This window comes from Rutilus rutilus, assembly GCF_951802725.1.
Source record: "Rutilus rutilus genome assembly, chromosome: 12".
In the NCBI taxonomy this organism is placed as follows: Eukaryota; Metazoa; Chordata; class Actinopteri; order Cypriniformes; family Leuciscidae; genus Rutilus; species Rutilus rutilus.
The window spans coordinates 10667303-10692999 of NC_140217.1; the positions used below are offsets into that span (position 1 = coordinate 10667303).

At 38.4% G+C, this 25697-nt stretch overlaps 1 protein-coding gene across 14 annotated transcripts in view; it reads right to left on the reverse strand.

Moving 5' to 3' along the window:
* Nucleotides 1-25697, reverse strand: part of inpp4ab (inositol polyphosphate-4-phosphatase type I Ab) — a 52095-nt gene that overhangs the window by 14070 nt on the left and 12328 nt on the right. The window contains exons 2-17 of one of the 14 annotated variants that reach the window (XM_084425763.1): nucleotides 14698-14884; nucleotides 14556-14600; nucleotides 13990-14108; nucleotides 12356-12472; nucleotides 12172-12251; nucleotides 11911-12022; nucleotides 11715-11805; nucleotides 11015-11162; nucleotides 10782-10912; nucleotides 9916-10020; nucleotides 5929-6037; nucleotides 4753-4770; nucleotides 3381-3567; nucleotides 3027-3242; nucleotides 2049-2199; nucleotides 435-470 (exon numbers count right to left, since the gene is read on the reverse strand). In XM_084425763.1, coding sequence (XP_084281889.1) covers nucleotides 435-470; nucleotides 2049-2199; nucleotides 3027-3242; nucleotides 3381-3567; nucleotides 4753-4770; nucleotides 5929-6037; nucleotides 9916-10020; nucleotides 10782-10912; nucleotides 11015-11162; nucleotides 11715-11805; nucleotides 11911-12022; nucleotides 12172-12251; nucleotides 12356-12472; nucleotides 13990-14108; nucleotides 14556-14600; nucleotides 14698-14782 — 1750 coding nt within the window. In that variant the 5' untranslated portion in view covers nucleotides 14783-14884. Of the gene's footprint in view, nucleotides 1-434; nucleotides 471-1880; nucleotides 2200-3026; nucleotides 3243-3380; nucleotides 3571-4752; nucleotides 4771-5928; nucleotides 6038-9915; nucleotides 10021-10781; nucleotides 10913-11014; nucleotides 11163-11714; nucleotides 11806-11910; nucleotides 12023-12171; nucleotides 12252-12355; nucleotides 12473-13989; nucleotides 14109-14555; nucleotides 14601-14697; nucleotides 14885-25697 lie in introns of all 14 variants that reach the window. The other 13 variants (XM_084425762.1, XM_084425750.1, XM_084425753.1 and 10 more) reach the window with 13 other exon arrangements.

A 25697-nucleotide genomic window follows, 5' to 3' on the forward strand; every position in this document is an offset into this window, starting at 1 on the left:
GACATATGCCTTTACAATTTACAATCCCTCTTTTCCAGGAATACAGACCCAAAAAGCAGAATTTAGTCTAATCAAATGCTTTCTAGAACTGGAACGCTCCCCCCACCCCTACTAAATTATAAGAAAAACACAACTAGACTAAATATGCTTCAAATCAGAGTGAATAAAGCCTTGACATGTTGATAGCCAATGGTGTTTAGTTTATAAAAAAAAAAATAATAATTGTCCCGACAGGACTTCCTTTTCAATCAAAAATATCACAAGAGGAAAACTGTGTTCAACAGGCCAATTCACGGGGCCTTTAAAATAAACATGGGTGCAACAGCAATGACAGTTTTACATTTAACAAGAATGAAAGACAACAGATGTGACATAAAAGTGAACACCTATTTAGCATAAGCGCACAAGCTTAAGGGAGGGGGGTGGGCTCTTACCTGGGTAACTCTCCTCTCCGCTGCTGCTGCTGCCATCTAGAGGGATGGAGGTGCAACTTGCAACAGTTATTTAGCGAGTGCAACAAGCACAGCAAACGCAGCTCACACAGACACTGAGACAGCAGTTACAATGTTAAAACAAGTCAAGCAGATTTAACAACTACTTTCCAACTCAAATGCAAATTGGAATGTTGCAAAGGTTTGTTTAGAAAGAAATATGTGATAAAGTAATGTTAACAGCTGCCTAGCAAACTAGTGATTTCATAGTCATTATATAATGCAAAAGAGTAAAGGCCCGTTCACACCAAGCACGATAACTATAAAGATAACGATAAGGATAACTATATATGCGTCCACACCAACGAACGATAACGGTCTTTTTATTCTAAGCACGCGCGCGCCCGCCCCATTTTAAATGCGCGAGACCTTTAAATTAGAATGGATTCTGATTGACTGTCAGTGTTTTATCGTTTGACAGCTGGAAAAAAATCGTTCTGAAAGTGATCCCAACGATATCGTTCCTCATATCTTTATCGTTATAGTTGTGGTGTGAACTCTGTTATTCTTTAATATGGAGAACGATTTTTAGAATTATATCTTTATCGTTATCTTTATAGTTATCGTCCTTGGTGTGAACAGGCCTTAAGACTACTGTAAATCACAGCATGCTGGCACTGCCAAGTGACTAACTGGCACAGACAGCCAGCACCAGACAGACAGCCTGTGAGCGTGTTAGTCAGTCAGCCAATCAAACGAGAGCACCCGGTCACATGTTCACAGTAGGCAAATATGCTGGGTCAAACAACAGAATGTTCCAGAAACATATTCCAGATACATGGCACATCAACAGAGAGTCACACGGAGTCAACACACACTCATTAACATAAAGTGTGGCATTGAATCCACTTGGATGTCAGTTTTTCCATTCAATAACATTGCTTGTTTTGGCACTGAAAAATGACAACAGATAAACAAATATACACATATTACAAGACTCTTTAAAATCAGACAACATACACAATGATGAACCATAGATACAAAGGTAAAAAAAAAAAAAAATGCAGATGATGAGATGGATTAGAAACAGTGGGAGAAGAAATTTAAGCCACAACCATACAAGCAAAAACAATTTAAAAGCTTGTTGCTATGGCAGCATTCAAACCTGTCTGAAGATAAACAGGTGACAGGGTGTTTGAGAAATAGATACAGGGTGATGGGTAAGGGTGATAACTAGATAAAAGAGATAAGTATGTACATGTGGTAGTGTTTGTACTACCATGTAGATGCAACAAACAAGCAGCAGGGAATGTGACGCTGAGTGCAGAAAGGCAGAAGAACAAATGAAATTGACTCTGCCTACTAGAGAGAGAGAGAGAGAGAGAGAGAGAGAGAGAGAGAGAGAGAGAGAGAGAGATTGTTGTGAACGAGATAGTGAACGGCACCTACAGGCATGCATTTCTGCATTAACGGGGCATGCAGGGTTCAGATCGGGTGCTGAGGATGAAGGTGGTGATGATGATGATGGTGAAGGTGACTGCTGTTGTGGTTCAGGGGCTGAGGAAGACTCTTCCATGCAGACAGGGTTGATCCAGAAGGCTTTCGTTTTCCCATTACCTTTCTTACTGGCGCCGCCGCCGCCCTGCTGGTCAGCCTGGAACATGTCCTCACTGCTGCTGCTGCTGTTCAAACGCTCCCTCTGCAGCAGTTTGTCCACTCGCTGGATTATACACTCCAGACTTTTGTCAACATTCCCCCACACCTTTTCCTGTAACAAACAAACTATTTGTACAAATTACGAATTTTGGGCACAAAAAACATGGATAAAAACTTTTGGTTACACTATTTTGAGATGTCCTTGTTACAGTGTAACTATATTTAAGTAATATTAATGAACTACATGTACTACTTACTATAGGGTTAGGATTAGTTGCATGTAATTATTGCATAATTTATAGTTATTATTATTATTATTATTATTATTATAGTAACTACATGTTCAAAGATACTGCAAAATAAAGTGTTTCCAACATTTCAAAAAAGTTATACAAATTCCTGCACAATGAGTGAATTATTATACTAACTATACTATGATAATCCATTGTTATTATTATTATTTTTTTATTCTGAAGAGAGGCTGAATTTGTAGATTAAACAAGATGTTTAAAATTGTGTATGTGTTGTGTTGTGCTGTATGTGATGCAAGACAGTAAAGGCATGAATTTAATAACATTTATTTTTTATTTATTATTAATAATACAATTATATTATAAAACAATATTAATATTTTTAACTGCATTTTTAAGGGAATTTTTTTTTTTAACCTTGGTTGGTATAAGATACGTCTTCAAAAAACATTTAAAAAAATGTCAGCCCCAAACTTTTGAATGTTAGTTTAGATGTGTTCATTTACACTAGATCTGAACACATTTACATCAGATTTTAAGATTTTGTCAGAGAATGGTGAAAATTCCAAAACAACGAAAGTGTAAATATTGTTCGCAAATATTTTAAACTTCAGTTACAAGTATTTTAGATGTGTTATAGTTTAGTTTCAATGGATTTGCTGCGAACAGGCCTCTAAAGCTTTCTTACCCACTCTTCCTCGTGCCAGTCAACGTGGAGGGATGAACGACTGTTCCTGCCGCTCCATTTGGCCAGCAGTGTGTCCTGATCATTCCTCAGCACCACCTGCTCTGAGTCAGCAGAGGGTGAGTTTTTAGAGGCTATGTACTCGGGTCTAGCCGCGTTCAGAGCCTGCACTGCAGACGCCAGCAGTTTACAGTCACACACCATCACCAGCTGTCGTGTCTGAAAGTGAGAGAGAAAAAGAGGTTATAGTATCAGCCACAGACCATATACTGGGGACAAGATAGAAAAATAAATATGGTAATTTGTAACTTCAAATGGATCTAAATGGGCAGGAGCTATATTTACTCCGACACCCACCTTATCCGCTAAGATGGCGAGGGTTCTCTCCATGCCGTTAGCGGAGCGTTCTTTAGCGGCGCGAGACAGGCGCTCAGCGTAGTAGCTGACCTGAGTCTTGAGTGTGTTGATATGGGAAATGATCTCTTTGGCACGGACAATATCCTGAGGGATGTAGACGATGGACTGGGAGCTGGACAGAGCGCTGCTGCTGGACCAGAGAGAGCTTGATTACTTACACACCATGCAAGCAATAAACACACACATGCACATTAGTGCACAACAACAGACAGATAATGATTGTGAATTTCATTCAAACAGTGACGCTCTAGAGACTTTGACAGGCACCAGACACTTCAGGTCCTCAATCATGATTTTTCAGAGCAAAGAGGAGAATAGTGCCATCGGTCCTTTGAATGGCAGAACTGTTAGTGCTTCTGTGCATTACAAGGTACAGCAACAGTACAGTGTGTTTGTACATCATCATTGAGCGGATAGCATAATTTTGAGAAACATATGTGGTTGGGTGAATCTCCCAAACCTGTAAAGAAACGGGACATATTCCACCTCTATTTTAAATGTAATATATAAGACATTACATTTTGCATAAAATCTATTTTTTAGGGAACATTAATTTAAGCCTTTTTTGCACTGTGGTATTGTCCCTGCAAAATCTGGCAAAAAGAATCTTATTGATTATTGTTCTTTAAATTATTGACATGACACTGTGGTACTGAACTTAATTTAAGCTGAGAATGAGATTTATTAATTGTAACTTTTGGGGGAAATGTATCACATTTTCATGAACATTTTGTCACAATGAAAAAAATAATAATCAAAATGACCCTAAAATAGGATTAAATGTCTTCATGCAAAATACATTTTCTTTTTGTTTTGGGAATGAAATACGGGGGACCTGGACATTTCTATTTGAAATTTCCCCAGTTATTGCAGTAAATCAGCCTAGAAAAATAACTGACCTGAGATTCTGACTGACAAGGAAAGATCAAACAGGAAGCACATTTATATATATGTGTGTGCTCAACAAAAGACAATTATCTGAACAACTTTATTCCAACACACACACACACACACACACACACTGCTATTACTCTTTTGTTGCGACCACAGAGAAAGGATGATGAAATCACAGAATAATGAATATCATTCTGTTCCAAAACAGAGTGAGGCAGTCTAGGCATCATAGGCGCTCATCGCATGAAGGCTGTTCCAAAATTTTATTGGAAACATTCAATGTATTGTATTCCACAATACATTAGAGGAGCTCTGCTTATATCACTGCAGCTCACAAGGTTTTGGATCAGAGATGTCATGCATAAAATGCTAACAAACCACAAACAAACAAATAAAAATAAAGTTCCAACAAACTCACCATTCCTCTTCATAAATGCTGATTAGAAAGCAAAAATGCAATTAAAACATATGAAAAATAAACTAAGAGCGCATCTTAAAAGAAAACTGCTACTAACGTAACATTAGCAAACCAACACATAACCAAAAGCAGCCCAGAGATGGTGATATACACTAATGAAAGCAATGTTTTTGAAAATAGAATATCCATTCTACATTATTAAAGGGAAAATACAGTTATAAATACAATAGTTTGTGCGAAATGAAATGATAAAGCTAGCAAAAACTCTAGTGTGATTTTAAAGGGCCCCTATTATGCACATTTACAGGTTCGTAATTTTGTTCAGGGGCTCTACTAGAACAGGTTTACATGATTTAATGTTCCAAAACTATTTTGTTTTATAATTTACGTTATTGCATCACCTGCTTTCACACTCTGTCTGTCTGCTCTGTTTTAGTTTTGGTTTCTTTAAAATCATCCTTCCGAAAAGTATTTACAGACACTGTAAATATTCCTGTAACTACAGTTCACTAAATATGGCATCAGTTTGAGCCCAATTCTGATAATGATAGTTAAGAAGAACAAGCTGATCGACTCAAACCACCTTTGCAAGTGTGACTTGTGCAGGACACAGTAGTATTTTTTTATTTTATATTTTTTGAGGCGAGAAGAACACAACAAAAGGTTGTGGATGTACTGCTGGGGAATAGTGTTAAAAATTATCTTCAATTCCTCTGCCTTTGGATGTCCATGTAATAATGTCTTGCCTTTGGCCTTCAAGAATCAAATTGTTTACTTGTACAAACAGTTATATTACACACTAAAAGAAAGGTAAAAAATAAAAAACATATTAGGTCCCCTTTAAATGTTCCTACATGCTCTCTCAGTAAGATGTTTTTGAAATGTTTTATCCTTAATGAGTGAAGCATCACACATTTCTTGTACACATATTACTGCATAAAGGAAATAGATAAAATCTAGTTATGTGAAACTACCAGATGGCTGATTAGCAAAAAGGTATATGGAAACTAAACTGCTTTAGTTTCTGCTTAAAGTCTGTGCCTTAGGCCACTACAGCAAAAATCCACATGATAGCTCTTCCTTTACATGCAACACATGCACGTACATACGAACACACACGTACACTACACTCAATTTGCATCTTTTCAAAACCAGGCAGTGTAAAACCTAACTTACACTTTCTTTGCCTCCTCAAATTTCTGTAGGAGTTTCCGCAAACCACCGTTTTTGAAGCCCTGGCAGTGAGCTGCAGGGGCCCCAATCGTCACCAAATCATAGGTGTGATCTAGAAACACAAACACACACATCCATTTCATGTTAGGCAAGGCAAGGTAAGTTTATTTATATAGCACATTTCATACAATTTACATAGAAAGGAATTCAAATTTCACACTATGGCAATTCAAAGTGCTTTGCATAGAAAATAAGCACAAAATAAAAGCAAGGGAAATTAAAAGAGTTATAAAAGGAATGAATTAGAGTAAAATGAATTAAAGTAGTAAAAAGATGATACATACAATAAACTTCTCATATGGCAAAACACCGGTGTATCTTATTTTGCATCTTTCAATTTCCCCAATTAAGTGGTTTATGTCTCTCTCTTACCCAATTCTCAGTGCCATTTGAGTTCAGTTTAGAATCAAAAGGAAGAATACAGTGCAGTCAGTCGGACGTACAGTGGATACTCTGAGATTTTCCCATGATGGTCAGTCTTTTCTGTGGTTTTTCCCTCGGCGCACCTATATAACTCTAGACGTCTCTAAAGAGATCAATTTTCACCTCAATTGAAAAAGGTGAGCACTCACAACTTGCTCGCAAATTTGATCATACAGACCCTCGGGTTTCCCCCACTACAATACCGTGGATTAACTAAACCCACCAGACAAGTATCCCCATACTAATCTGGACTAGTATCCCCGTAATAGTCACCACAGTGTTCCTTTGTCCATCATGAATAAATCCCCCTCAGGTACCTTTTAACAATTTAGACAGTTATAATTAAAAGAGATAAACTGGCAAAACACTAGTTTATCATATTTTGTACAGCTGCTTGTTATACTGTGAGATTATCCCATGTGGATTGTACTGTGTCTGTGGTGATACGTTTTCTCCAATAGACCCTTATTTTTCCCTAAAATCGGACAGGAGGAGCTCTAGGACTGACTCCTTGGGTTCACTGCCCCATCAGTCCGCACCCCCAAAAAAATATTTGTTCGGAAGCTCTAGGAATGGAGTCGATCCAGTCTGCACCCCACAGAACCTCAAATTTAATTGACACATCAAACTCACTACTCCACCACAGACCCAGGTCATCAGCATGGTTTCATCTCTCAATTTCTCCAATTAAGTCATTTATGTTTGTCTCATCCAATTTTCAGTGCCATTTGAGTTTAGAATCAAAAGGAGGATGCAGAAATAAAATACAGTGTAATCAGTCGGACGCACAGTGGCACAGTACTCATTCAGTAAATGCACAGCTAAACAGATGTGGCCATTGAGTGATTTATATACCAGCAATAATACTTTAAAATTAATCCTAAATGTAACTGGGAGCCAGTGTAAAGACCTGAGGACTGGTGTGATGTGTTCATATTTTCTGGTTCAGCTCAGAATCCTGGCGGCAGCGTTCTGTATGAGCTGCAACTGTCTTATGGTCTTTTTGGGAAGGCCAGTGAGGAGCACAATAATCCACCCTGCTGGTGATGAAAGCATGAACAAGTTTTTCTTGTCTGGTCTGGAAACAAAGCATCTAATTCTTGCAATATTTTTGAGATGATAGTATGCTGATTTAGTTATTGCTTTGACATGACTACTGAAACTAAGGTCTGACTCCAGAATCACACCGAGATTCCTGACTTGATTTTTAGTTGTTTGACCCCTAGCGTCAAGGTATGCGTTTACCTTGAGAACTTCATCTTTGTTTCCAAACGCAATGACTTCAGTTTTGTCTTTGTTTAACTGAAGAAAGTTTTGGCACATCCAACTGTTGACTTCATCAATGCATTGGCACAGGGAGTCAATGGGGCTGTAATCATTAGGGGATAGGGCTAAGTAGATCTGTGTGTCGTCTGCATAGCTGTGGTAAGCAATTTAGTTCTTTTTCATTATTTGGCTCATTGGGAGCATATACAGGTTGAACAGGAGCGGCGCAAGAATTGAGCCTTGAGGGACTCCGCATGTCATGAGCCGCTTTCCGATCAAGTAGTTACAGGAACTTCTAAACAGTTCTAAGAACTACTCTCCCCCAAACTCAGTTATGCTGTTTGCGTTCACACTGGCCAAGTGGCCATAGGAACTGGTAGGAGGGGTAAGGGAGTGACGCAAGCACGGTGACTTTTATTTTGATGGCGCTGAGAACGCCAGAGCAAACAATGCTCGCATTCTCTGTGTTTATTAGTTAGCGATCTGTCTAACAGTACTGTTTAATATGTTATTAGATAGAACTGTTATAGAAAGTAGACAGTATATTAAAAAAAGGTTATTAGCCTATGCCGTGTGGTTGATGTCCAGTGTTGCTAGCTGGGGAGATAAACATAATCATGTTTGGCTTGGTCCCCTCAAAGTTGCGTTGGATTTTCTCTTCAGCATAAAGGTTTAGAGGCCCATCTATCACTGTTTTCCATGTTTGTATAGTTAGTTTCTGGAGTAAATATAAAGGCTATAATCTGTGTGTTTACATTCTAGCTGTTTTAAAAATGGCGGGTGCTGGTGCTCCGCGTGCGTTCGGTCAATCAGCGTACACTAATGTCACAGGTAGTTCCTATAGTGCTGGTTTAGACCCTACTCTGAAGTAGGACCTAAATTAGTTCCTCCAAATGGAGTTCCTAGAACTAAAATCGTTCCTAGTTCCTGCGGTGCGAACACGGCGACATCCGGGTACTTTAGCCAATAGTTCTAGGAACAGTGAATAGGTTCCTCTGGTCGGAAAGCGGCTATGGATGTCCATTCAGACTTATGGTCTCCTATACTCACATAATAACCTCTCCCTTCTAAGTATGACTTGAACCATTTTAGGACCATCCCAGAAAGCCTGACCCAGTTTTCCAGACTGTCAAGAAGTATGTTATGATCGATAGTGTCAAATGCAGCACTGAGGCCGAGTAGTACCAGAATTGTTTTGCCAGTATCAGTATTTAAACGAATATCGTTTATTATCTTTATGAGCGCTGTCTCTGTGTTACACTTAAAATAAACAATCATGTTACTGTGTTATATAAGTACAAAGAAATACCGATGAACAACAAGTTTTAAATATATAATTAGAATTATAAAAATAAAAAGTTGCACTCTGAGATATAAATGTGCAATTACAAGAAATAAAATTGCATTGTGAAATATAAAGTTGCATGTAACATGATAAGTTGAAATAATGTGAAAAAAAGTCACGAGAAGTTGCAGTGCGTCATATAAAGTCACCTTGTGAGATATAAAGTCACAATTGGGAAATACAAAAACACACTGTGAGATATAAATTAGCTTTTATGAAAAATAAAGTTGTGAAACAGTCACATTACATGAGATCAAAAGTTGCAATTATGTGTAAAAATTCGTATTATGAGATATTCGTATTGTGTAGTCACAAGAATGAGATATAGTCACACTGTGAGATATAAATTCTAAATATGTGAATTGAAGTTGCACTGTGCAATTATGTAAAAAAAAAAAAAAAAAAACCTAGATTGTGAGATAAATTCACAATGTGAGATATTATGTCGCAATTAAAGGTGTAGGCTTACATACACTGCTGCTCATTCCAGTGATGAATTTTCTCTGCTTGTATCAATTAATACTGATTAGTATTTTTTCTAGCTTTACTCGAGACAGATGAAATGCTACAATTCTCTTTCTACAATTTTTTTTTTTTAAACTGCACACTATAGCCTGGGAAGTATAATTTCAAGACTGGGGGTCAAAACTAAAAGCGTGTGTGTTTGTGTTGAGTGCATGAAAACTTCTGTACGAGAGACTATTTACATGTGCTAAGTGCTCTAAATATATACACCTACTGCCTGGTGGGATTTACACAGTGAAGAGCACATCCACTAGACTGGACAGGATTATATAGAGCAGTAACAAAAACGGTTTCAAACGAAGGGAAACAAAGAAAAGAGGAATGGGATGACTAATGAAATAAGTAAACAGAATGAAAGAAAGAGATCTAACCACAGCCAGACTCATCCTGAACCCTCATTCTTTGCACATGGAGGTTGGTGGGCATAAATTCCAACTTCCTTTCTGCTTTCAGATTACTGGCTTTAAATGATGGACCTGTAAGAGACAGACAGATAGAAAATCTCAATCATTCATTCAAATAGGGAGGTAGACATGTCTACTATTATTAGTCTTCCAGGTCACTGGAGAATCTTTCACAGAATTCTGGGTCATTAAGTTTAACCCTATAAAGCCTCATGTTTAATACTTGAATTTCTAAGGGCTCTAAATTATCAACATGATTAAAACTGCTGAAAAACTAGTTGTACACAAACTACTACATGCCTTCTGTCGTCTGTTTGATAGTTGATACCTTTTAAGATAGTAAAATGGCTTTTAGTAACATTATAAAAATGTCCACGTTCAGGTCGTGGCACACGTGAAATCTTTACAAATTAGTGTAAAATAAATGCATTAATAAATGTTATATTGTAAGTTATATTAGAAGATGAACTGGACTGAATCATCTTAGGTTTACTTGATTATCATTACATCATTACAACTATGATACAACAAGCTTTTAATTAATGTTTATTTGTACATCTCCTAATCATCATTTCCCATATTTTCCCATTACACTTAAGTTTAGACACAGATTCTTACAATATTTCATTTTTTTGAAATGTTCAATGCTACTTCATTTCCAGATTTTAAATTATATTTTGAATCCCAGACTATCAATGTGGTCTCACATCTTTGGACCCCACTGTATCATCATATGATTCTTTTGAACATCTTACATGTGCTAAAGTACTAAAAGTCCTGAAATAAAGTAATACAACAGGAACACCTCCTACAACCTTAAAGTGCAGACTGACCTTTGTAGTCCTGCAGGTCTGTGATTGTATCCTGATAGGTCAGAAGGATGCTCTGGTACTGCGTTACGATTTGCCGCCGGAGATTCTCCCAACAAGGAGATAACTCCCCCAACTCCTCCAGCTCACATACTCTACGAGCATCAAAACACACAATCATGTAAAGAACTGCTCTTTTATATATACACACCGTTAAAAAGGTCAAAGTGCGCACGCTCTCTGAGGTTCTGAGATACCTGGAGGAATCCTCTTCCAGTAAGAGTTTGACAAACTGTCGTGGGATGTTAAGTGACAGGACGCTCTCAGCCATCTGTTCCAGGATTTGTAAATGATTCCCATCAGTGGTTGGAAAACGGTACATGCGCGACATGGTGCCACCAAACACTGAGATGCAGAAACAGGATTAAACCATTAAGAGAAATCAATTGTGCAAGGCTGTTGCATTAAAACTGAATTTGTGAGCATTTATGATATTATGACCAGTCCTTGGATTTCACTTCTGTCAATAAAAATTCAACTAAGTGCCCTTGATCTTGGGAAAAGCACTATTACAACAATAAAATATAATAAGCATTAGTTATTCTTAGTACCAGCAATGTTTCAGTCAATATTTCCCATAAAGCCATTAAGCAACATGTATCCAGTGATGGCCTCTGCTTTTCAAGAGTTGGGAAGATGTCACTCATCACTTGTTAAGGCAAAATATGCATTAAAGTTAAGATCTCAACTCAGGACAAGACAATGGCGGAGGATTTGGTGCACAACAGATCCTGAGCGTCCACCCCATCCCCCGGTGTTATCGTTAATACCGGTGTTGGCGCAAGTTTATTTAAAGGTGTGAAAATGTACTCACTGTGACGTCCCTAATTTCTGTCACAAAGGATATTTTGTAGAGTGTGAAAAAGAAGCCATTCTTCTAGTGAATGATATTCTTACCGGATCGTAGAAAGGAGTCTTTCCACAGAGAGGCGTATTTCACTCGGACTCCCACAGATTCTGTCAGACTCTCATCCACGGGGAGGACTGTCTGCAGCAATGGCACATGAATGAACGAAAACACTCACATCAGAATAAGTAAACTAGTATACAAACATGCTGATAGTTGAGTCATTAAGGGCATAGTCACGCTCACCCTGCCATTGATGGTGTCTTGCAGATGTTTGATCGGTGTATGCTGATCTCTCTTCTCCTCAAGCTGCCAGGCAATGACTGTAATACTACCCACATGCTTGTTTTCTGCTGACCTGAGGAAAAGGGATAACAAATGCCGATACGTTCAAACTGCATATGCTTGCGGTCGTTTTCAGCAATGAAGTAGACTGTTCTAGGTACACCATTTAGGAGATTGCCCAAACAAACTATCTAGACTTCTAAAAAAGATGGGTTGGATCACCTGAGAGGTAAGTTAAGTCTGTGGTTCTTTTCCTGCAGAAGGTCCTTCACTGGGAACATCGCTGAGCCAAGAAGGTACATCTGGAAAGAGAGAAAAAAAGTATTAAAAAGGCAAAGCAGCATAGTCTGAGCTGTTTTTTTATATTAGAGACCTTCTCATTTGATGTGCGTGGTATGTATCTCACCGTTCCTTGTGAGCGATCTTTTACATCGTACACGGAGAGCTTGACCTGTGTGTGCTGGTTAATGTAGGAGTCTTGGAAGAAAGCCACACTGCTGAGGAACATGGGACTATTTGTGCCCTGCAAAACAGAGGTCAAACCATTTGTTTTGGTTAGTCATCCAAATCAGTCCACATTGTTCCATAAATGGCAGAAAATTAACAACCATCTTGGGTGATCACAAGTGTTTCTACGGCTGGATACATTTTTTTAAATTTTTTTTATTAATTGTGACCTTCGTTTGAACTTGATAATTCTTAAAATTCCACAACCAATCTTTTATTATATGCCTAGTTTCCTCTACAGCCTTTCGGCATCACCCAACAATATGTGCAACCAGAGTATCTTGTCAAATCGAATCAGGAAAATATATTGATTCTCTGCCCTAACCTTACTTAAAGGGGTCCTTGATTATGATTTCACTTTTTTAACTTTAGTTAGTGTGTAATGTTGCTGTTTGAGCATAAACAACATCTGCAAAGTTACAACGCTCAAAGTTCAATGCAAAAGGAGACATTTTCTTTTACAGAAATAGCTTTTTGAGGACTACAACGAGCTTCTTCCTGGGTTGGTGACATTCAAAACCCTAAAATTTACATAAACCCTGCCCCCGGGAACACGCAACAAAGGGGGTGAGGCCATGTTGGGCTACTTTAGAGAAAAGGAAGAGTTGCTGTCGCTGTTTTTTACATCCTGGAAAAAGTTTGTCCTACAAATATGATTAAATAAAAAATAAAAAAATAAAAAACACACTCTGAAACGTCCGTTAAATCCGTAATTGCAAAGTCCATGTTTAAAATCTGTTCAGCACAATCCTCTTGTTCGTTAAAATTGTCAGGGTCTGAATCGGGTTCGAAATGGTTTGAAATTGACGTCATCATTAATATTTACACCTGAGTAGAGCTCGCGGTTATGAAGGGGCGTGACATTTCCCAAACATGTGCTAAGCGCTGCCAATCACAACACACTGGGCCAGCTAACCAATCACAGCACATTTCTTATTTTGGAAGGAGGGGCTTCATCGAAAATGACACATTCAAACAGACTGGGGAGAGAGAAGCTGTAATAATTTAAAAATAAGTGAAAAATAATGCGTTTTTTGAACAATCAAGCATGAAAACCTATTCTAGTACACCCCAAAAACAAGGGGGTCTAAACTGTTTTGTAATCACTGAAACAAAATTCAGAGTTATAAACCAGGTGTTAACATCTGTCTCGGCTGACCACTTGTGATTAGATCATGCAAGACAGATATTAAAGGGATAGTTCACCCAAAAAGGAAAATTCTGTCATCATAGTTGTTCCAAACCTGTATTAATTTATTTCTTCTGCTGAACACAAAAGAAGATATTTTGAAGAATATGGGTAACCAAACAGTTGATGGACTCAGTTCCTCCATACTATGAAAGTCAATGGGGTCCATCAACTGTTTGGTTACCAATATTCTTCACAATATCTTCTTTTGCGTTCAGTAGAAGAAAGAAATGTTCATTTTTGGGTAAACTATCCCTTTAATACCAGGTGGGAATAGTTTGGGTTTTGGGTAAAAGTGTTGGCCTGGGCTGACAATAAAACAGGAACATTTGTGTCCATCTCACCTCAATGATCTCTGTCTGTGCATGCTTGGTCCAGAAAGCCTGAGGAGGTGTGGTACAGCTCACAGCAACAAAACAGTTGGGTTTCCGGTCCAGAGACGGTGTGGTCAGCTCATTGCAGACTACAAAACCACATACAAATGCATTTATGCTGAGGGTCATAACAGTGTAAAGATTTTCCACAAGAAGCATTGTATATATGAATGAGCTACAGTGCACCTCAAGTGTTATTTGCTAAGACTTGCTGATTCTCTGAGATATAATCAGACCTCCCCTGTTAAACCACATTATTTACAACTGATGAAAGATAGAGGCAGTCACTTAATCCAAACGCAGCTGCATAAGCGGTTATCTTCACGTAAGCATACAGTAGGACACAGAGCTCGCACAGAAATATTTACACTCCTGTTCAGTGTCATTTTCAGTCTAAAGATCAGACCCGATTGTCAGCTGAACCCTTATATCCCCATCAATCTTGGCTACTAATGGAGAACAGGTCATTTCTGGTGCCATTTCTGCTGCTTTAAAAAATGTTGAGTGTGTGATCATTAAAAAAAAACAAGACTGACCAAGACTGAACTCCAGTACTGGCTCATCTGGATCTTGACTGTTTCCTACAAAGAGGAGAAAGAGAGAGACTGGATATAATTCATATGTAAAGTAAAATGCAAGAGAACATCAAAACACAAGTTCATGGGTACAACTGCATACCTTCCAATGCTAGTCCAAGCATCTCTGAAGAAAGCTCTAATGTATTTGCCCTGTACACTGACCATGGCCGTTCCCTCCGTGACATTGTGGCAGGATGTTTGTGTGTGTTGACGCTAGAGTAACAGGAGTGGTGGAAATCCACACACAGCCAGGCACACTCCTGTGTGGCCGTTTCCTCCTCTGTTATCTGAGAGAGAGAGAGAGAGAGAGAGAGAGAGAGAGAGAGAGAGAGAGAGAGAGAGAGAGAGAGAGAGAGAGAGAGAGAGAGAGAGAGAGAGAGAGAGAGAGAGAAAGACAAATCAGATTTTTCCAGATTTGGTGGAAACACAGAAACTTTGGAGTAACTTGCATATAATTTTTTCGTATGGGCACTACTGGAGTGTTCTAGAGTACAATAGAAGCTTTCAGAAATTAAATAGAAAAAATCCTTGTGCGGCTTTCTGGGACTTCATCAATTTTGAATCTTCAGAATCGATTGTAAGTTTAGTTTAGTGTGCGCTACAGACAGCCGTATTGTGCATTCCAAAAAAACATTGTTTCTCATTATTTCGAAATAAAGAAATCGCCACTGCTTTTTTTCTTTTCCTGAATATGCACTTTTAAATTAACTAGATCTGAAAGAGGACTGGAGACTCTTAAAATGATGTAGTAGAGGACCAGATACCTGTGTTTACTGAGAGCAGTTTTAAAAGTGACCATTAGCTATTAGACTATATAGGAAAATATGCCTATACTATTCTATACTGTATATCTGCTTATCCATTTAGATTTTTGAAGCATTTGAGAGACCTTTTATGAATCATTTGCGGCTCTAGTAGGCATACAACCTGATAATGTTAACAGACTTGGTTGATGAACAGAACCTCGCCTGCCCACATCATCCTCTATGAGTCAAACAAGAACAAGAGGAGCTGATGTTAAAGTGAACACGCACAGATGCATCAAATCTCAACAAATGCCCCGTATATAAATCCACATAGTGTGGTCCAAAGGTCTGAGACTACATATTATATCTGGGATTTATTTCCTGTAGACATGGACATAAATTCAGGTAGACAATACTGTAGGCAATAAAGTAAATTTCAAGATTTCACTGCATTTTAGGTAATGCCATGCAATGTCATGCCAGCTCGAGTGATGTCGTTATTAAAGCAAAAGCGGAATATACCAAATTTAAGAAAGTAAGAATTTCTTGAAATTCATGCACATTTCTCAATGCTGGACACATAATTTATATTGAAAAATGTTGTATTAAATTAAGAAAATTGTTAAATAGAAGCTTTTTCACAAGTGGAATCAGACTTAAGGACCCCACAGTATGTACTCTCACACAAATGTCTCAAGTTCACCTACAGTTTCAACAAGAATAATAATGGTACAGTATGTGAATAGTGACTACATTCTACCTTTATTTACTATCCTTTCTTTAAATATAAGAAACCTGTATATAAGATACCATGACAAAATAAGTTAAGTATTTGTGTTACTTTTTATAGAAATATGACAGAAAATGTATGCCCAGCTGGCTGTCTCCATGGAGATAGCGTTTAATGGTAATGTCACTCTATGTGGGATTGTTCTTTCATTGCTGCTGAAATACAAAAAGAAACAAAAAACAAAAAAACAAGACCTGCTGTGGGAGATTATTAAAGCAAGTGGGCTGCAAACTTTCACTTGTTACTGACATAACCTCAATGACACATCTCTGCAGCTTCTGCAAAAGCCACAAGAAAAACAATTTATGAAGTAGTGATACATCAAAACTGAACCAAATTCTTGACCAAAAATCTTGGATTTAATTTAAAATGAGACTTTCAGAGTAGACTTTGTTTAGAACAAATTCACTATTGTTATTATTAACAACAAAAGTATTATTAATAATAATAATAATAATAATTCTTCAAACTAATTACATTTAAAAAAAAATATTCAAATAGAAAACTGGTATTTTAATGTGTAATTCTATTTCACAATATTACTGTTTTACTGTATTTTTTATTAAATAAATGAAGCCTTGGTGAGCATAAGAGACTTTCTAAATAAATAAATAAATAAATATATATATATATACAAATAATTCTAAACTTTTGACAGGTACTGTATTCTGTATATATAAAGTCAAACATTTTTGCAAAACTGATCCAGTCTCAGTGCTTTGATATTTTGGTAGGCTATTTCTTTCTAATGTTAGCAAATTCAAATATTTGTGACTCTCTTAAACTTTTGCTTTATATCTATATTATATATAATATTAAAATAACTTGTCTTCTCTATTTAGTACACTAAAAATTGCCAGGAATTTACAGGATTAAAGAGTCTTATTTTACAATAAATTACTGTAGTCAGAGATTTACTGTGAAATCAATGCATGCTGGGTAATTTTCTTACAAATTACTGTGAAACAACAGCAGAATGATGCTAATATCACATCACAGTAATTCATTGCTCTCGTTTTACTGTGAATTCACATTATAAAGTTGTCTTTAACCTGTAAGAAATTCTATTATTTACCACAGTAATGGTTTTATAGTCACCATAATGGAGATTAGTGTTTCATTTGCTTGGGATCTTTAATTTATGATCTAGCCAGAAGTATGACAAACGAAAACATTTGTTGAAACGATGACAAGCTAGAGCACAAAATAAGCTGGCCGATTTTAAGTTATGGCGCTTTTCCACTGCATAGTACGGCTCTGTAAGGCTCGGTGCGGTTCGGCGCGACTCGCCTCGCTTTGCTTTCCCACTGCGTGGCACGATTCGGCTCGGCACAGGCTTGACTCGGCTTGGTTTGCTTTTCCACTGCAGTTTAGTACTGCTTCAAAGTGGGTGGGATTATAGACTGCTCGTTAAAGTTGTTAAACATTTTTTTTTAATTCCTGGTCGGAATATCCGCTCATCGGCTACCAACGAGATGAATGTCTGCACCTAATCTACTGACCAGTCACCACGATTCAGCCATTTCTTTTTTCAAGTTTCTTTTTTTCTTTAAATAAAAATTGTGCAAAAAAAAAAAATACTGCGGTGGCTGTTACTGACTATTTACTGGCTGTTACTGACTAACGGGTTTGGTGTCTCGTGTTGCAAATCCAATGACGCTGTTAGTGATGCTTCTCTCTGACCAATCAATGATCTGTAGTGTTTTCACGTCACATTTTAGTATCTGTACGGTATGCTTGGAACCTCAACAGAGGTGGTACCTCTTTAAAGCAAGCCGTACCAAGCCGTACAATGCAGTGGAAAAGTGCCATTAGTCAAACTATTCTTAGCATGAATATAAAGATTATATTTGATCATTATTGCAGCATAAAACTTAACAATATCTTATTTCAAATTCATATATTTTTGTAGATGGATCTTTCACAATAGTAACGGTGTGACATCATCTTGCAACACAATATTTATTTCTTATACTGTAAGGATCACCTGATGCACAGACATCAATACTCGACATCAAAAAACTCTACAGCATGATCTATTCATGCTACATTGGATGCTGGGTACCTTCATAATACATGCACTGTAGAAATACAGTATGATATTGTTTGTTTACAATAATTTTTGGTTTTTACAATACTGTAAACTCATAGTAAAACCAAGCTTTTTTACAGTACAATTTAGGGCTAACTGCTAAAACAATATAATGTTCCTTGTTAAAACGATAACAAGAGTTCGATATAATGTTTATGCGGTAAAAGCGGAATTAAAAAGCGCTACTCATTTGAACCGCACCACACATTTATTCGCTCGGCTCAAAGTTCAATTACAGTTAGTAGTTACAAATTAAACATGGTTGAATACCAGAAGGTATGTTAAAAGATCCATTACAACGTACCGAAATTAATCCTGTCTCATGTGATCGCTCAATCAGTGTTTCAACCTGAAAAAGACATCAAGATAACAGCTTGTAGGCTATAGAATGTCACTTAACAGTACATTTACCTCAAGAAAGCTATATTCAATGTCCAATAACTTATTAGTTTGCTAGAAAAATAACTAGAGAACAGCATTTTGCTAAATATATGCACTGTATTACATATTCATTATGTTTTTACTAAACCGGTTAGTGATGTCTTCATTATTTAATGTATGTTTGAATAAATCTGTCATGAAAACAAGTTATTACAGTTTATTGTCGTTTAAATTTTTATATTTCACCAACAATTTTGTTATTTATAAAACTTTAATCGCATAAAGAAAGGATACATGTAGAAAAGTATTAAAAGTTTTTGGATGTCTCAACAAAATGAGAGTAGCTGCTTTTTGTTACCTTGAATGTTAATTTTGGATGCTCAAGAACTACCAGACATGATCAAATAGGCGTAGCTGAGAAGCAAACAGGCCGGAAGGCAAAAAACACACACAGACACAGACACACACACACAGACACACACACAGACACAGACACACACACAGACACACACACAGACACACACACAGACACACACACACACACACACACACACACACACACACACACACACACACACACACACACACACACACACACACACACACACACACACACACACACACACACACACACACACACACACACACACACACACACACAAAAAGGTATCCATGTTTATACCTGGAAGACCATCTCGGCACTCAAAACTTGAAAACAAACTGCAATCATTCCCCGCACACAAAGCAACAAAAAATATTAATAGGCAAACACAAGAGAATGATATTACTTTAAATGAAGAATGCATTTTAGGACATTTATTTTCATGACGCACATTTGAAACGTAAAAAAAAAAAGAAAGAAAGAAAACCCAATATATGATTCACACTTCCAGCAGAAAGAGAAAATCACCAGTTTGAGACTGACACTTTGGTGTTGTCTGAATAAGCCAACTTGATCTACAATGACACCGTCCCACCTGTGTCTATCCCGGAACCCCACCCTAGTACCCCTGAAGAGAGGGACTCGGTGCCACGGTGTTCAATATGCAATTTCAGTTTTCAGGGCAAGTGAATCCTGAATTTTCAGTTTTGGCCCAGAATTTTCATTTCGGTGCATCCCTAAAAATTATATTTTTAAACTCTTGAAATGGACAGTCTGACTTTAAACTGACATAAGCACATTTGTACCTTCTTAAGAACAGCCAACTATAGACAATGGTCCATTTCACAAGAAAGGTAACAGGTTGTTTAGAAACAGAAGTGTCTCTGCCACATGAGAGATGATTCCTCTTCTCATATATTACACAAGATTGTGTGCTCAATAGCCTTACGCAAACATGGGTAAACTTTCTTTTAATGCGCTAATAGTCAAGATATTGATCGCTTCTGGGCATGAGGACTTTTATGCACAGCTGGAAAATGCAAACAATGTAATGCTTCCTTAGAATTAGAAAGTTAGTGTTGCTGTTAGTGTTTGCCCATATGGAGTTCTTTCCCAAAGTCTCACCACACAAACAAAGAGGTGGCACCTATTGTATCATGTGGAAACTGCTTTTTCCATGTCAAACATTGTGTCACTAAATCCTAAATAATAGTTTCTGGTCAAATTTTGGCCAACATTTTAGGCCTTTTTTTCTGTTTATGGAAGCTAGTTATTTATTATATAGTCGATAAAGTTTTAAATATGGATATTTTTGGAGTGTGGAGCACTTTTATCATGGATGGATGCACTTTGATGGCCTTCAAAACAGAAACTGCTATTATAAAGCTTGGAAGAGCCAGGACATTTTTTAATATAACTCTGATCGTATTCGTCTGAAAAAAAATAATGTCATATACACCTAGGATGGCTTGAGGGTGAGTAAATCATGGGGTAATTTTCATTTTTGGGTGAACTATCCCTTTAATCTCTGTGGATCAGAAAGAGACATTAACACCAACATTGAGTGCCATTTATAGGTCCTGGAGACCTCACCGGATTTATGAGTCACATGAACTGGAACAGGAGAGCTTTTTCAGATAATCCCTATGGACTACCTGACACACTTTTTCTTCATGTGCAGAGAAAACGGACACAAATTCTAAAAGATTCCACCAAGCAAGTATGTAATACTGAAGGAGTCCATTGTCATTTCAAACAGCAAGAAATGCTTCAACAGGCACTGGTTAGAGTAGATGCCTTCTTTGAGTGTGTTGCAGAGGGCAAAGAGAGTTAAAGTGAAAGCACTTTTCACTTCTCTCTTGCTGGTAACAGCATTTCTCATGTGTAACAGACAGGAACCTGATAGAAGATGCAACTGGTTTCCCTAAACGGCCTTAAATGGCCAGATATTTCCTTTTTTTTGGTTCAAATCGCCTGAGGTGACAGCAGCAGGCTTTAATTAAAGAGTAAGTTCACCCAAAGATTCTGTCATCAATTACTTAGCCTCATGTTGTCTCATCTTAAAACCATAAGACACTAATTTTCGAAACACAAATAAAGATATTTTTAGTGAAAGCTGAGATTTCTGTCCCTCTACTGAAAGTCCATTCCACCAAAACTATGACGCTTCAAAAGGTCATAAAGGCGTAAAAGTAATCCATATGAATCAAGTGCTTTAATCGAAATCTTCTGAAGAGACACGATCGCTTGATATGATGAACATTTTAATTTGAGCTTTTATATAAACATTAATAAACACACATATATCAAGCACATCAAATATGGTTAACTAAAGCTAAAAAAAAAAACTTGCTTGATGCATGGGAACCATAGACAAAAAAAAAGATTTCCATTTTTCCACTGTTGAAAAATGAAGGCAAAATATCCCTGAAACAGTCGTTGCCAATGACGTCATTTGGAGCCTGATTCTGTGCAGTACTGATCCTGATGTGGAGCCACGGTATAAAGGTCTCACCCACACTCCTGCTCCCGCAGACTTAATCACAAGTACAACTGTTTATCATGACGTTACATTCCATTTTATAGCACCTAATAACTAATTAAACCAAATTTACTGGGAAAACAAACACTTCAACATCAGTGTGAACTACCTAAAATGACAGAAACCATCTTCGGAGTGTAATTGGATTTTTTTTGTCAGGTCAGGTGACGCCACAGGCGTTATACAAGGGCACCTATAGAGAGAACGGCATCAACTTAAAATGTTGAAGGAAGACATCCAGACATGCCGGAAGCATGGCAACACGACAAAGTTCCCTTTTGAAGTGGAACTCTACACTGCATTCTATTGATGCTATGGGAACGAAATACCCACTAGGTCATACTGACAAAATGCATCCATCATAAAAGTAATCCATATGACAATGGCGGTATGTAAGGTCACGAGAGAATTGAGTTCCAGTGGAAGGATGACTTTTGACCCGACATATGACGTAAATCCTTTTCTCTTATATCGAAGTCCCTAGAACGGCTTCTAAATAATGTCGATGGTAAACAAACTCGTAGTAGGGCAAATCATCCCGATAGCAAAGCAGGGGGCAAAACCAGCAATGCAAGTTTGAGAGGTGGCGCCCCGCCAATTCTTGCGAGAATCACGACTTGCTTTACGGCACGACGTCACTTACATCAACAACATATGAAGCAGTCTCTATGGAAGACACTAGCACGCATTTCAGACGTGAATCATGGCAGAGTCGATGAAGAAAACAAAGAAAAAGCGGTCGGAAGAGTGCAGAGACGGCTCTGCGTGAGTGGTATTTACGACAGTACAGACATCCCAACCTGCAAAAAGTGATTTACCGAATGATTTTCCGAAACAGGCCAATCAGGATGCTCTCTGTCTTACATGCGCTTCATGAGGCACACACACGGCAAGGTCTCTCGCTCCCTCTCTCTCTCTGCCGTGCGCGCTACACGGTTTGGAGCAGTCTCTGTCTTGTATGCGCGCTCTTGCTCGCTCGCTCGCTCGCTCTAAATTCCGGGAGATTTTAAAGGAACACTCCACCGTTTTTTGAAATAGGGCTTATTCACATTCTTTCATACATTTAGATAGGTGGGTAAATGCATTTTTGTCTCAGTGCATGCATTGTTTTAGTTTGACAGGGTCGGCGCTAGCTTAGCTTAGCACAATGAATGGAATCCTTTGTTGCCAGCTAGCATGTCCTGAGTAAAAGTGATAAAAACATTTTTAAAAAAAACACGTAATTACTTCTTGTGGCCTGCGTATTCACAACGAGTACAAATAGCGATGCAGATTAACACTAGGTGATTTCTTAGGCAGATATTGACTTGGGACTATATTATGGGGAAGCACAGGCGAAGCACGGCTACTTAGGCGAAGCACTGCTACTTGGGCGCAGAGATATCACGCAACACATGAAATCCCACGACTTCCGTCAACATACCGGTGTGAATAGTAGCTGCCTGGCTATTTTCCCAAAAGTACATGAATGGCGATGAACATGGCTGATTTTGTGTGAGCCAGAACCATACCTATATACAAGAGTTTACAGAAAACGAGTGGAAATAGAACGACAGGAGGAGGTTGCGATCGCTCAACAGCCCGAGGACGTGAGGATGAGAACCAACACGAACTGGTGGTGTGAATGTGGGGGAATATGCCGACTGAAATAGAGTGTCTGTGCTGTGGCGAGTGGGACAAGTTTCTGCCATCGATAACCAGGCTCAACGTGTCAGATCAAGATGAGCGTCCCCGCAGTTGTGTCACAGCTACCGCGGATTTCACGGCGTTGATTCATCCGGCAGTACTCGATTTTTTTTTCCGGTGTGATAAAGTGAACTGGAAAAAACGCCCCACGCCGAATAGACCAAATGGACAGCTGTCCACAGAGTAAGTGATTATTTTAAACATGACACATGTATAGTAAACTGCTTGTAGCCTTCTCCTCTCTAGTACTTATACTAAAACTCCTGAGTCAAAAGAACCAGGCTAACTCGGTGAGAGAAATATAGCTAACTTAGCCCTCAGTCATTTCATGTTACAGGTAACAATAACAGCGATTTTTATTTTAGTTTGGTTGTTCATGCTAAACAGGTTGAATTCAACATGAGGTTATACTAGAGGAGGCTAACGTTATTTGAACCATACAGCTTCTCAGCATCTATCTTATAACCGAATAAAGACACAGATTAACATAAGGAAGAGTAATAAAAGACAACTTACATGTGCACTTTGTTCTGCCTGTGCTTTGAATAGATGGGATGGGGACAGCCGTATGTTTCAGACGTAGTACCGTCTTTCTGGGCCCATATTTCATTTTTTCAAAGTAACTTAGTCCTCCGATGCAAAATGCTCTTCACAAACACGATACTGTTTGATTTTGTAGAGAGGCGTTGAAGTACAGATCTCCAGAGCAGCTAGCCATTTATTTCTCAGTTCCACATTCGATGGAATTCTGTGAAACATTACATTCGTGTATGTCCTTTGCTTGTTCTCACAACCTTTTGCTACGCAGATAATTACCATGTTTGCTGTAACTGTAGCTGTAACTTCTCAAAAAAAACAATCCAAAAGCGAAGACACTCGGTGCAGGTCACGCGTGTTGTTCTTCTGTGTTTTGACTCGTTGCACACCGGTATGTTGACAGAAGTCGTGGGATTTCATGTGTTGCGTGATATCTCTGCGCCCAAGTAGCAGTGCTTCGCCTAAGTAGCCGTGCTTCGCCTGTGCTTCCCCATAATATAGTCCCAAGTCAATATCTGCCTAAGAAATCACCTAGTGTTAATCTGCATCGCTATTTGTACTCGTTGTGAATATGCAGGCCACAAGAAGTAATTACGTGGGTTTTGACATTTTTTTTTATCACTTTTACTCAGGACATGCTAGCTGGCAACAAAGGATTCCATTCATTGTGCTAAGCTAAGCTAGCGCCGACCCTGTCAAACTAAAACAATGCATGCACTGAGACAAAAATGCATTTACCCACCTATCTAAATGTATGAAAGAATATGAATAAGCCCTATTTAAAAAAACGGTGGAGTGTTCCTTTAACTAATTTGTGGGCATCAGGGAGCCGCTATCAATATGCGGGAGACTCCTGGAACTTCCGGGAGACTTGGGATGTCTGACAGTAACGTTAAATACAAGTACTCCACAGCGACTCTAGGGCTCGCTGTTTGAGAAAAACGGAAACTACACAGTGTGCCTTTAAAACTTCTAGTTTTTTACTTCTAATTCGTGACCAGCATTTTGTTTTGCTCTATCCTCTGCGCTTCAAGAGTTCAAGCTGGAGCTGAATGGATTACTTTTATAATGGATGGATGTGCTTTTTGGAGCTTCAAAAACTCGGGCTCTATTCAATGCCATTACAAAGCTGGGAAGAGCCAGAATATTATTTGAAGGCCCACTGAAGTGCCATTGGAACGTGCAAGCTTTGTATGATGTTGACGTAATTTCCACTGAAACAGGAAGCTAAGGCGGGACATATTGAATGGCTCTTCCCTGTTTTCAAATAGCCAATAGTGTTTAGATTACCTCACAGATTGCACATCGTACTTGACAGCACCAAGGAAGCGAATCCGAGCACTGATGATACATTGGATTCAATAGTAGAGGTGTGAATAAATTCTAGCCATTTCATTCTTAAACAACGTACAGTTGGAAAACGGAATAAAACTCGAGCATTTGAGCAACCGAACACACATCTCCAATCCATATTGCTCCGTGACGTGTCAACGGTAGTGATGTCCAATTTGTGAGCGAATCGTACTTTTGAACCGTTTCTTTTTAGTGAACCGGTCGAACCAGTTCACCAAAGCGAACTGAATCGTTCAAAACAGTTCGCGTCTTGAGTCAGCGCTGATCCACAGTTTTCTAAAGTTACTCGCTTTCGGACGTGCCTCACAGTCACTCCAACTCCGAAAAATCCTGGAGTATTTGTTACTCCAGTAACTCCGACAGTTCACTGAACTGAGACATGTTGTGCTGAGAGAACTAATGAGCATGAGCAGCTGATACTAAGCATGCGTGTACTACCGAACGTACAGGTACAGCCACGGTCGCTTTAGCCAGGTGGTATTTATAGCATATGGGGCGGGATGCTTTAGATTCTAGAGAGCATTTGATTGGACAGAAGATGTGATGAGAAGCGGAAGTCTGCGGTGACGTCATAAAAATCTGTGATTCAAT